This window comes from Anomalospiza imberbis, chromosome 6 (genome assembly GCF_031753505.1).
Source record: "Anomalospiza imberbis isolate Cuckoo-Finch-1a 21T00152 chromosome 6, ASM3175350v1, whole genome shotgun sequence".
NCBI lineage: Eukaryota > Metazoa > Chordata > Aves > Passeriformes > Viduidae > Anomalospiza > Anomalospiza imberbis.
Window position 1 is genome coordinate 2,770,353 of NC_089686.1, and position 13,097 is coordinate 2,783,449.

At 52.1% G+C, this 13,097-nt stretch overlaps 1 protein-coding gene and 1 long non-coding RNA gene across 5 annotated transcripts in view; both read right to left on the reverse strand.

Moving 5' to 3' along the window:
• Positions 1-12,551, reverse strand: part of FERMT2 (FERM domain containing kindlin 2) — a 50,105-nt gene extending 37,554 nt beyond the window's left edge. For 3 of the 4 annotated variants that reach the window (XM_068194907.1, XM_068194906.1, XM_068194905.1), the window contains exon 1: positions 12,239-12,533. In XM_068194907.1, coding sequence (XP_068051008.1) covers positions 12,239-12,395 — 157 coding nt within the window. In that variant the 5' untranslated portion in view covers positions 12,396-12,533. Of the gene's footprint in view, positions 1-12,238 lie in introns of all 4 variants that reach the window. The other variant, XM_068194908.1, reaches the window with a different exon arrangement.
• The window catches only part of LOC137476578 (uncharacterized), a 79,744-nt gene that overhangs the window by 57,158 nt on the left and 9,489 nt on the right, over positions 1-13,097 (reverse strand). The window lies entirely within an intron of this gene.

Below are 13,097 nucleotides of genomic sequence, written 5' to 3' on the forward strand. Positions count from 1 at the left end.
AAATATTGAAAAAAAAAAAGGCAAATTTGGTGCATGGAGCAGGACAGTAAGTGATGGGAAAGGGCAAGGATAAAAAAGAGGAAAGGGGGAAGAAAGGGACAGGGGAAAAAAGAAAAAGGAAAGGGAAGGAAAGGGAAGGGAAGGGAAGGAAGGGAAGGGAGGAAGGGAAGGAAGGAGAAGGGAAGGGAAGGGAAGGGAAGGGAAGGGAAGGGAAGGGAAGGGAAGGGAAGGGAAGGAAGGGAAGGGAAGGAAGGAAGGAAAGGAAGGAAAGGAAAGGAAAGGAAGGAAAGGAAAAGGAAAGGGAAAGGAAAGGAAGAAGGAAAGGAAAGGAAAGGAAAGGAAAGGAAAAGGAAAGAAAGGAAAGGAAAGGAATGGAAAGGAAAGGAAAGGAAAGGAAAGGAAAGGAAAGGAAAGAAAGGAAAGGAAAGGAAAGGAAAGGAAAGGAAAGGAAAGGAAAGGAAAGGAAAGGGGAAAAAGGAAAAAGGAAAAGGAAGGAAAAGGAAAAGGAAAAGGAAAAGGAAAAGGAAAAGGAAAAGGAAAAGGAAAAGGAAAAGGAAAAGGAAAAGGAAAGGAAAAGGAAAAGGAAAAGGAAAATCCTGAGTTTGGCAGGATAAAAAAGGATCATCAAGCCCAACTCCTGGCCCTGGACACCCCAATAGCCAAGAGAGTTACTGAAGGTCCAAAGATGCTGAAGATTTTTTCTTAAAAATATATTTTTAATTAATATTTATTCATATTGGTCATTTATTTTATATATATATAAAGTGTAACACTCATATATCTGTGTAGCTGAACCCACTGCTCCCTCCCTCCACCTCCTCACTGCTCCCACTGACCTCTGGAAACCCAGATTCCTTTAAACATGCCAAAGCCACTCCTTCCAGGACAATTATGGAGCAAAAAAAAAAAAAGTAAAAACAGAGCTATTTTCATTTATCACGAGTCCAGCAGAAATGCTGATGTGTTTTGCTGGGTGACACAGTCACTGTCCTGGGGCAAAAGCTGTATTTTAGGAAAACACGAGTCTTTCTGGAGTACACTGGAGTAGAGTCCCTTCATCCCCCAACGGGGATTTAATTGCAGAGCAAAGTTCAAAATGGAACAAAAATCCCTCCAGCTTCTGGTCACAACACTTGAAAAATTATACTTTGAAACGGGGAGATAAACAGCCCATGAAATTATCATCAGATTGATTGATAAAGCTGCAGCCAGGACAAGCTGATGCTCCCAGAGCTCATGGGACTTGCGAGGGGTTTTAATCACATCTCCCACATGTATGTGACACATGCAATGGAAAACAGCCCGTACAGCAGCCACTCTGCAGCCACCACCTGTGGAAGGGATTTTATCCAGTGAAAACACAGAATGGTACCTGAAATTCTCCTGGATCTGCCACCGCGGGCAACTCTCACCATTGTTTTCATGGAATCCCACAACGGTTTGGGGGGGAAGGGACATTGAAGCTCATCCAGTCCACATAGGCAGGGACACCTTCCACCATCCCAGGCTGCTCCAAGGCCCTGTCCAGCCTGGCCTTGGGCACTGCCAGGGATCCAGGAGCAGCCACAGCTGCTCTGGGCACCCTGTGCCAGGGCCTGCCCACCCTCACAGACAAGAATTCCTTGATTTCTTCCCAATCTCCCATCCCTCTGGCAGTGGGAGCCATTCCCTGTGTCCCTGTCCCTCCATCCCTTGTCTCCAGTCCCTCTCCAGCTCTCCTGGAGCCTCTTCAGGCCCTGCAAGGGGCTCTGAGCTCTCCTGGAGCCTTCTCCTCTCCAGGTGAGCACTTCCAGCTCTCCCAGCCTGACTCCAGCCCTTGGAGCATCTCCTCTGGATTTGCTCCAGCCACTCCATGTCCTTCCTACGAGGATCTCAAATCTGGATGCAGCAAAGTCCCAAGCACAAGCAACAGACACCTGCAGCCTCCTCCTGCCTTGTGTTTACAACAGGAATGAGCTGGGACTAAAAATCTCCTCTCTTCAAAACCATTCTCCCTTGTCCTGTCACTGTCTGCCCCTGCAAAAATTTCATGCTACTTCATTTTCAGAAAACAAATGTTCAGGAGAAGATCCACACCCACCCACAGAGGTGCCCAAAAAAGGGTGGACCTGTGCTGGAGTTTCAGTCTGAGAAGAATATTTCTTGCATGAAAAATAGTTTGACTTAATAAAGTAAAAACCAACCACCAAACAAACACAGACAAAAGGAGCCTTGTTCCCAACTCTGTGATTCCTTGAGCACGACCCAGCTCAGGAGACCTCCCTCTTATCCCGGCGTGCCAGGCCACACGCTCACGGCAAAGTCCTGACGTCAAAGCCCCCGTGTAGTGGCACAGAGTGATTCAAGAGCAAGGAAAAAAGGAGGAGGGAAGGGAAAAAAAAAAAGCCAGTGGAGGAGACTGAGCACATTGGGATGCAATGCTGCATGTGGATGTTCCATGTGTCTGTCCTTGCTCAGGGAAATTACGGAGTGTCTGCTGCTAACGAGGGAACGCGCTAAGGCGCTGCTGGAAAAAGAAGTGGGATTCTTTTCTTGGCTTTTATTGGGATTCTAAGTGAGCTCTGCAAATGAAAGTCCGTGTCTTGACGAGGCAGGGGTGGTAACTGGAGTCCTGAAGAGCTGATACATCACCCCAACTGTCCCAAAACGCTGCTCCTGGCAGTGCAGGGCTCGAGATGCTCAGCCCATGGGATGCAGGGAGAAGAGCAAATCCTAACAAGCCTGAAGCCACTGTTTTTTCTAAAGTAAACTCGAGGAAGGAAGCTCTTTGCAGTGTTAACAGGATTGCTCAATTAGCTTACTTGAAAGTTTATTAACTGGATTGTATCTCGTTCCACTCCCCTGCCATGGGCAGGGACACCTCCCGTTATCCCTGGTTGCTCCAAGGCCATCCAGCCTGGCCTTGAACACTTCCATGGATGTGGCATCATGTTTTCCTGCAAAATTTCCCTGTAATTTTTAGCTTTTCGGATATTTGGTAGCTTTACGTTCCAATTAAATGCTTGCACAGCCATACCCAATCCTGTCTAAACCCCTGAGCAGGGTTTCCAGTGATGCTGAACCCAGCTGGAATATTGGGAAACTCTCCAGAGGTCACGTCAGCTCCCCAACATCTCCAGCACTGATGGGCTCAGGAAGGTCTTTACCAGTGCTGGGCATAATTCCTTTAAATCTTTGCACCAGCAACCCAGAGAAATGTGGATTACTCATTTTTCTATGGCACGGAACAAAGGAAAGCAAGGGTGGATTAGTATTTTTTTAATTGGATTTTTTTTTTAACAGGATCTTCACAACCTGATTTTGCCAACTGCCCTCCAGAGGAGGCTTTCATTGGCTGCTCCTGCTTCCATGGAATCATAGGAAGGAAGGGAAGGAAGGGAAGGAAGGAGACTTCTCCAGCTTGGAGCTGTCCTGAGGAGCAACCCAGCCTCCCTCACCCTCCAGCTGGGGATCATGCTCCCTTCCCTCTCCAAAAAGGACAAGTGTCCCAGGGTGACAGCAGCCTGCAGTCCTGACTCATCCCCAAGGAATGTGCAAGCCAGAGGAGCTGGTGCTGCCAAAAGGACATCACACCCAGCAAGGGAGCCAGAGGATGTGTACTGGGAGGGATAATGCATCAGGCAGTGAAAGGAGAATGATGGGCAACATGAATTCCCAACCTGTCACCAGGCAATTCCCCAAGTGCTTTAGTGATGGTTAATCCCTGGTTAAAGCTTAGATCCCTGGAAAGTGACCGCTGGAGCCCTGAGGATACCTCAGGCAGCCTCACCCCACTCCATAACTCTAAGTGTTGATCCTTCTCTTACAGTTCCATGTGGGATCACGGCTGGAAAAACAGGGCTCTGGCACAGGGTGCCCAGAGCAGCTGTGGCTGCCCCGGGATCCCTGGAAGTATCCAAGGCCAGGCTGGACAAGGTTTGGAGCAACCTGGGACAGTGGAGGGTGGAAGGGGTGGAATGAGATGGTCCCTCCCCACCCAAACCATTCCATGATTTCTTTTTGGCTCTGCCTGTTCCCTAAAGCTCATTAATGAACACCAAACACTTTAAAATGACTTTAACACCCCCAGCCTTGAGCCTGGATCTGCCCCACCCATCACAAGCCCAAGTCCTGGCACTAGAGCCCTGGGGCAGGACATGAGGGATGGGGACAATTCCTGCTGCAGAAGCTCTGGAGCTGGACAAAGCTCTGTGCAGCATCAGCCAGGATGGGAAGCTGAGCAAGACAGACACAGAGCTTCTTCCAGGCAATTTCATAAAATTTGACTTTCCAACTGAACTGGAATTTCAGCAATTAACCCTTCCCAAAGTACATGCAGGGAGCAGGGAAATGAAAGAAAACAACCACCAGCCAAGCAGATGTAATGGGCTGGGAAGAGATTTAAAATCCATTGGCAAGATGGATTTTTTGGGTGCTGTCAGGAAGTTGTGCAAGCTAAAAATCAGCTGAGGTTGTAGAGGGGAAGGTTTCTGCAGCTGCTGGTGTGGCTGATTTTTAATGTGCATCCCCTCCCAGAGCTGTTCTCAACCTGTCGGCCAAATTCAGCCAACTTTTATCACAAAGTGGAGGTGTCCCAAGATCCCAGCTGGTCTGGAAGAGTGGGATCAATGCTGGCACGGGGCCATGCCATGCACACAGCTCCCAGCTGAGGTTCACATCTGGATGGCCACAGAGTGGGAACTGCTGTTCCCACTGCGAGTGGGAACTCGCTGGAAAATGGGTGAATGGAAGAAACACCAAGATCAGTTCTCCAGAAATAAAATTTAAAAAAAAATAAATAAATAAAAAAGCTTTCCTCTGGTCTTCTGAGCACTTCTCATGGTCTGTCCTAACAGTTCTACCAGGTAGAAGCTTCAGCCTGGATGAGAGCAATGTGTTAAAAGCAAACCTGGGCAAGAGAACTAAATTACAGCAACTCTGCTAAAATTCCATCCAACAGGAATTTGGGGGTCTCAGCATTTTTCCAAGTGACACACCATAAACCTCTGAAAGCCACGGGAACATTCAGAACTGAATCCTGCCAGCTGAATTTTGCTCAGTTTTGTTTCTTTGCCCCTTTCTAAGCAACCAGATAATTCACATTTCACAATGAGAAAGAAGAAATGCAGCTTCCCCACGATGTTTTCACACCACGAGACTTTTCCCCCTCAAGCACACCCAGGGCTGGATGCTGGGCTGAAGTCAGTGAGCTCCACAAGGGCTGTAAATCTCCTTCCTTCCCCTCATTTGTCAGAAAAAACACCACTAAAGAAACTCCCCCAACACCCAAACCAAGAGCTGGCGGTGTTGGTGCTGCTGGTGATGTTGAAACAACTGAAGTTTGCAGAGCAAATAATCCCTCATCTTTCCCAACCCAGTAAACACTCCCCACATCCACAATTTCAGGCAGTTATCCACAATCCTTTTTTTTCTTTCTTTTTTTTTTTTTATCACATCAAAGACCAAGGGTTAAAATCCAGGTGCCTGGTTTGCTGAATCATGGAATCACAGAGTGGTTGGGGTTGGAAGGGACCTTAAAAACCATTTAATTCCACCCCAAGAGACACCTTCCAGTGGACCAGAGTGCTCCAAGTCCAACATGGCCTTGAACATTTCCAGGGATTCTATCCTGAGTACAATTTCTTTGAGTTTTTGTGTGGTTTAGACAGACTCAACAGATGCCTGGGTGAAACACAAGCCCTGATGGAGAGGAAGATGGAAGAAAAAGGGAAAGGAAAATAAAAAAGGATTTAAAAAAAGGGGAAGTGTGTGAATGTGATGATTTCTATGATTTTTCAGCTCCCCACACCAGCTTCCCCACGTGCCTTATGTCAAATCGAAACCTGAGGGAGCTGGAAGAGGAAACTACTGATTTGGGCTGGGTGGGAGCAGCAACCCCAACAATTTCCTGTCTGTGGTGTGACAAACCCAGGCTCTGGGATCTGCAGGAGCACCAACACCACCTCCCACCCCAAGCTCCTTCCCCTCCCACTGGGACCTGCGAGCTCGGCCGGGCTCTTTCCATCCAAATCAGATGGCTCACAGCGACAGAATTAAAATAAATAAATAAATTAAAATAAAATGCTAATTGGCTTTGCCCCTAAAGAACCATCACTGCTCTGAGGACAGATATTAATTGCTGTGACTGCAGCTCAGAGCTGCCTCTACGTGGCTTTTACCTCCCCCCACCCTGAATTCCTCTGGTCATTGGCAGCTCAGCTGAATATTCCACTCAGGCTCACAAAGAGGACTTTATTTGAGCCACCATCAAGCTCAGCCCATGTAGGAGCTTCCTGGAGTCCAGAGCTGGATGTAAAGGAATGAGCCAGCCCCTCACAGATCAGTGTGCATGGCTGGGGGGTGTGTTCACAGCACTGGCACGTTGTCATTTACTGTCACCAAAAATGTGCTGTTTGGAGGGTGAGGATCAGCACAGGCCACGCGTGAGGGGATTCATCAAGTGGCAGTATGGAAATTGGAATGGGAGCAGCTCTGCTGGGCTCCTTGAGGATGCTGCTGAAGTGGAAGCATCCAGAGGGGTACCAATTCCAACCCAGAAAATCCCAAAATCCTGCCTGGATCTGGAGCAGGACAACTTTGGTACTCAGCAGGTGCCAGATCCCCTCTGTGCTCACCATCCCACTGCCAGCTGGGCAGGTTTTGCTGTTTAAAAGCTTGGGAAGAAATTTTCCAGGGAAATCTGGAGCGGGGTCAGTGCCTGCCCCAAACACTACTCCCATGTGACACTTGGGACAAGCTCTCAGCACCAGCCCTGGAGGGGACACAAACAGATCCCCGAGGATTGAATGGCACTTGGAGTCCTCTCATGGCTGCCATGCACTTGGAAAGCAACACTGAGGAGTGACCAGCACTGATTTTGAAGGGAAAAATCCTTCTTATCTCAGGAGGCAACTGAGGGACGGATGAGCAGCAGTGGATGTCCCAAGTGAAGGTGCCCAGGTGACATCGTGGGCACAGACTGGAGACACACCCCGAGCTCACGCCTGGCACCAAGCAGTGATGCTCAGACCCCTAATTCCGGGAAGCGTGCCTACAATCAGAGAATCCCAGAATGGTTTGGGATGGAATGGAACTTAAAATCCATCTCATTCCATCTCTTGCCATGGCATGGACACCTTCCACTATCCCAGGCTGCTCCAAGCCCTGTCCAACCTGGCCTGGGACACTTCCAGGGATCCCAGAGGTTTCTCTGGGAAACCTCTGCCAGTCCCACATAGAAAGTAATTCCTTCCCAATCTCCCATCCATCCCTGCCCTCTGGCAGTGGGAGCCATTCCCTGGGTCCTGTCCCTCCATCCCTTGTCCCCAGTCCCTCTCCAGCTCTCCTGGAGCCCCTTCAGGCCCTGCAAGGGGCTCTGAGCTCTCCCTGGAGCCTTCTCCTCTCCAGGGGAACACCCCCAGCTCTCTCAGCCTGGCTCCAGCCCTTGGAGCATCTCCGTGGCCTCCTCTGGACTTGCTCCAGCAGCTCCATGTCCTTCCTATGAGGTTCCCAGATCTGGATGCAGCATTCCAGCAAAGTCCAAAGCACAAGGAACAAGCCACCTACAAGAGAAGCCCTGCAGCCTCCTCCTGCCTTGTGTTTACAACAGGAATGGGCTGGGACAAGGACTCTGCATTTCCCTCCCATAGCCTTAAGCTGTATCTAAGAGTTCATTCTAGTTGCAAAGCAAAAAAAAAAAAAAAAAAAAAATTCCCCAGCCAGTCTCACAAGGGCCCGGAGTGTTTATAAGCACTGCAAAACCTCAAACACAAACCTGGGCAAATCAATGACACTGCACTTTGCTGGTGTTTTATTCATAAACCTTTCAGGGGTCCATTAAGGAGAGGAGACTTCACAGGCAGAATAACACTAATATTTAGAATTGATCTTGCAAGGAGTGGAGCTGAAATCCTTGGAAGGTAACACAGCAAAGTCTATTTGATGCTGAAAAGAGCCCCTGGGGTGAATCCCAGACACATTTGCAGGCTGAAACCACTTTTAAAAAGGGCTTGAAGTGCTACAACCAAAACTGCATGGGACAGCTCCTGTGCCAGTCCTCAGGTGACATCCCACCCTCTCCCAGGTGACACAAAGGAGATAGTGGAGGAGCTGCCAAAGGGAACAATGGAGTTTAAATCAGTTGCACAAACCTTTATCCCAGCTTCAATTCACAAAAAAAACCCCCAAGGCTTCAGGAGATGTCATCATTGCCTGCCATTATCAGCCTGTCTGAGGGCAGAGGGTTTGCTCTGACATTTATCCATGTCAGCTCTCCTGCCCATCCCAGTCACCAAAATAGGGATGCCACCACCACATCCTTAACCCCTTTTGGTCCAGAAGGTCATCTATAATTCCAAATCTTGCTGGCATTTTTTTTTTCAGGCACTTATCTATTTTCCTCAGGTGCAAGCCCAAAAAGGTGCTCAGTGCTCCCAGCAAACCCCGGGAGCTGGAGTGGCCTGCCACCCATATCCTGCCTGTGAAAGAATCCCAGAGAGAAATCCACATTTCCATCACAAAACTTCTATCCACGGACTCTCTGAATCTGCTCAGTGCACATTTAGGTCATCTGTCTTAGGCTGTGCCTCTGCCAGACACCATTTGTCCCCCCTGCCCTGTTTCTGTCAGCTATTCCTTTATTCTCATGGCCAGACAGAGCATCCCCCATATATCCCACAGAATTCCATACACTCCACAGAGCTCCTCCCAAGCGTGTTTCAAAAAAAGCAGGATTTTTTTAATTCCATGTGTTTAAAACAGCCTCAAGTTGACAACAACAATAACCTGCGTTCACTTCCTTCCTTCCTCTGCTCCCTGTGATTTTAAACCTCGCTTTATTTTTTTATTTTGTTTGTAAGTCAATAGTGGCAAAATTCCTAAAAAACCCTGAGAAAGCACCAGGAGTTTCCAGTACAGACCCCAGCCCTCACAGAGCAACTAAATGCTGCTGCTTTTAAAACCTCAGCAGTTTTTTGCTTATTTTTCAGGGATGACTTTGCCAAGAACTTGGCACGGCTCGCTTAATGGAGTGGCTTAATCCAGTGGGTGATGAATAACAGGGGAGCCAACAGGTCATTGCAATTCACTTGAGTTACCAGAATCCCTATCTGCTGCTTGGGCTTCCTCCAATCCCTGCCTGCATCAGCCACAGATTTTAATTGCCTGTTCCCAAAGAGCCCAACTGCAGCTCTGTGCAGGCAAGGACCGAGTCCATGGGATTTATGGATATCTGCAGCCCTGAAGTTAAGGAGGAAAATCTTTGCTGGGCTCCTGCTTCATCCCAACAGGGTATTTACTGCACTCTTCCTCCTACAAGCATCAATAAATGCTGATGTAAATCAAGATTTTTTTTCCCCTTTTCCAAGCTCTCCTTGCTGCTGGGAGTGGGGAAGGGGAAGGCATTTTTCTCTCCTGTTCACTGATGGTGAAGAGCTCCTTCCAGCACCCTACAACCACAGTGTGGCTGATCTGCTGCAGATTCTCACTGATGTCCTAAACTTCAGTACAGAAATCTCCTTTCCAAAGCCTGCAGGATTTGTCCCAAAGGATGGAGCAGGCAAACCCCAGCCTAGGGCACTGACCCACCTTCCTTCCTCCCCCCACAGTGTGCAAGTAGAACAGCCCATGGGGGATCCCACAGGGAAACACAGAACTGCAAGGAAACTTTATTTTTAGGAAATATCTTTAAAGCTCACAGCAGAAAATCTGCTTGGCAGGAGAAGAATAATTTTTTTAACACTGAAAGTTGTTGAATTAAGGAATTAAACAGAGGAATGACAGGCAGGAAAAGGTTAAAAATCCAGGGAAAGGGTTTCGATGTGGAAAAATTGCAAAATGAATTGATGCAGAGGCTGGATGAAGGGAGGCATTGAGGAGCACAGGAGGATGAGGAACGAGCCCCGTCCCACCCGACCCCGCTCAACTGGCAGCAGCTCAAAGAAGAGCCATAAAAATAATGAGAGGGCTGGAAGAGCTGACACGCAGGAAGATTAAAAGGAACTAAATACGTATAGCTTGGCTGGCCGACGAAAGCCAAGGGGAAAGGGAAGGCAGCAGCTGGAGATATCCATGGATGTGACCGTCCTGGGAAGGGAGGCACTGGGGCTGAGCCCCCGGGGAGCTCCATCCCCTCTCCCCACGCCGCCACGGCCGCCGCATTCCTTCCCTCTCATACAATCCCTAATTTAACAAGTGGACAGGATCCGGGCAAACATTTCGGGGGGGATGGATTACGTCAGGAGCTAATTTAGGTCCTCGCCGGGCTCCGGCCCCGCGCACATGCCTGGCTTTCCACACACGCTTCGGCCCTGGATCTGCTCCGGCATCACGCAGCACCGAGGGGAGCATCTCTCCTCCACTCACGGGTGGATTTTTTTTTTTTATCACCTCTAGAAAGCTGCTGTGCTTTCTCCCCAGCCAACTTCAGCAAAACTTTCTGCACTTCCAGCGTTAAAGTTAAAAAAAGACAGAATAAAATAAAGTTTTCGGGGAGGTCAGGCTACCTCCAGCACGAGACCCTTTGATGGGAGCGCTCGCTTCCTTTGGAAACCCAGCGTATTTATATCCGTCTCTTCCTTCCTGCGACTCCAAGATAATTAATAAATCAAAACCTAAGCACGGGGGAAGAAGAGATGGGCTTTTGAAAGCCACACGCGGGCTCCGCAGCGGAGCGGGACCTGCAGCTGACAGCTCCGCTACTCCCACAGCCGCAGGCACGCGCGGGACCTCGCAATTAATATTTTATTTGAGCAATTACAGCCATCAGCCCGGGCTGCACCGCCGAGTCAACACAGCCGAGCCGTAAAGAGCCGATAAAAAGACAAGGGGGAGCAGGCTCGGCGGGGCCGGGCTCACCGCTTTCGGCGGGGACCGAGCCCGGCCGCGTCCCGGCGTTCCCACGCGTCCCGGACAAACGGGCTCTTTGTCCAGGTGCGCTCCCGAAGCCACCGCACAGCGCCGTGTCCCCGAGGTCCCCTCGCCCACATCACCCCACTGATCGCCCCATGGGCCCTCGGGAGCGCTTTGCTCGCACGGAACTTCAGGATGGAGTTTTGGTGTAAACTGTGGAGCGCCCACAACCCCCCACCCCCAAGCCGAAAAACGGAGCTGCTTCCTCACTCCGTGTAAAATCCCGGGAGTGCAGCAGCCGGTGGATGGGGCTGAGGCCCCCGGGGTGGTGAAGTCTGGCTGGTGGAGGAGATGAGAGGGGGAGCCTGGAAAGGTATGGGGGGCCAGGGCAGGGTGTGGGGACCTGGGGTGCTCCCTGGTGCTGGGAGCTAAGGCAGAGTACTGGGAGAGGGTGCTGGAGCTAAAACCCAGTACTGGGGCAGGATGCTGGGACCTGGGGCAAGGCGCTGGGAGCCTCTCTGGAGCACAGTACTGGGATAGGGTGCTGGGAGCTAAACTGCAACACTGGAGCAGAGTGCTGGGTGCTGGAGCACAACACTGGGTGCTCAAGCACTGCACTGGGGCAGGATGCTGGGAGCTAAAGCCCAGTACTGGGAGAGGGTGCTGGGAGACAAAAGTACACTCCTGGAGCAGGGTGCTGGAGCACTGTACTGGAGCAGGGGTGCCGGGAGCTAAAGCAGCATACTGGGTCAGGGTGCTGCAAGCCGAAGCAGGTACTGGAGCAGTGTGCTGGGGGCTAAACTGGGGTCTAAACTGGGGTACTCCGGCACTGCACTGGGCAGGGGCTGGGAACTGGAGCACAATCCTTGGGACTAAACTGGGGTACTCCGGCACTGCACTGGGCAGGGTGCTGGGAGTTAAAGCACAGCACTGGAGCAGAGTGCTGGGAGCTGGGCACTGCACTGGGCAGGGGCTGGGAACTGGAGCACAGTCCTTGGGACTAAACTGGGGTACTCCGGCACTGCACTGGGCAGGGTGCTGGGAACTGGAGCACAATCCTTGGGACAAAACTGGGGTACTCCGGCACTGCACTGGGCAGGGTGCTGGGAACTGGAGCACAATCCTTGGGACAAAACTGGGGTACTCCGGCACTGCACTGGGCAGGGGCTGGGAACTGGAGCACAGTCCTTGGGACTAAACTGGGGTACTCTGGCACTGCACTGGGCAGGGTGCTGGGAACTGGAGCACAATCCTTGGGGCTAAACTGGGGTACTCCGGCACTGCACTGGGCAGGGTGCAGGGAGCTGGGCACTGCACTGGGCACGGTGCTGGGAGTTCAAGCACAGCACCGGAGCAGGGTGCTGAGCACTGGGAGGATGCCGCGCTGGCCGGGAGGTCCCGGGGCACTCACCGAGCTTCTCGACGAGGCGCAGCATGACGCCGCCGATGTGGATCTCGCCGGTGACCCGCAGGGTGACGTCGCGGCCCAGGTCGGTGACATGGACGCTCAGCTCCCACGTCCCGTCGGCGTAGCAGCCGTCCGGCATGCGGATCCCGTCCAGCGCCATGACCCCGGCCTCCTGCACCGCCGGCCGCGCCCGGCACGGAGCGGGAGCGGGATCAGCAGCGGCAGCGGCGGCTGGATGGGCCCGCCTGTGCCCGCTCCGCGCCCGGGGCAGGGCTGGGGGCGCGGTGGGGCGGGATCTCGGCCGCAGCGCTGCCCCTGCCCCTGCCGCCGCTCCTGAGGGGCCGCCGCGGCAGGAGCTGCGCGGGCGGGCAGAGCGGGAGGCGGAGGGAGGGAAGAGAGGGAGGAGGAGGAGGAGGAGGAGGAGGAGGAGGGGGATAATAATTAAAGGAAAAACGCGCCTGTGGCTGCCGGGCCCCTTGGCCTTTTATGGAAGCGAAGGACGGAGCAAGTGGGGGCCGCTCCAACATCCGGGAATCGCCGGGGGGCGGCCCGGCCGGGATCGGTCCGGCCCGGCTTGGGATCGGCCCGGCCCGGCCCGGCCCGGCTGTGCCCGTCCTGGCTCGGTCCGGCTCAACACAGCTCGGCTCAGCCCAGCTCGGCTCATCCCGGCTCAGCTCTGCCTGGCTCAGCCCAGCTCGGCTCATCCCGGCTGGGCTTTGCCCATCCCGGCTCATCCCGGCTCAGCTCTGCCTGGCTCAGCCCAGCTCGGCTCATCCCGGCTGGGCTTTGCCCATCCCGGCTCATCCCGGCCCAGCTCTGCCTGGCTCAGCCCAGCTCGGCTCATCCCGGCTGGGCTTTGCCC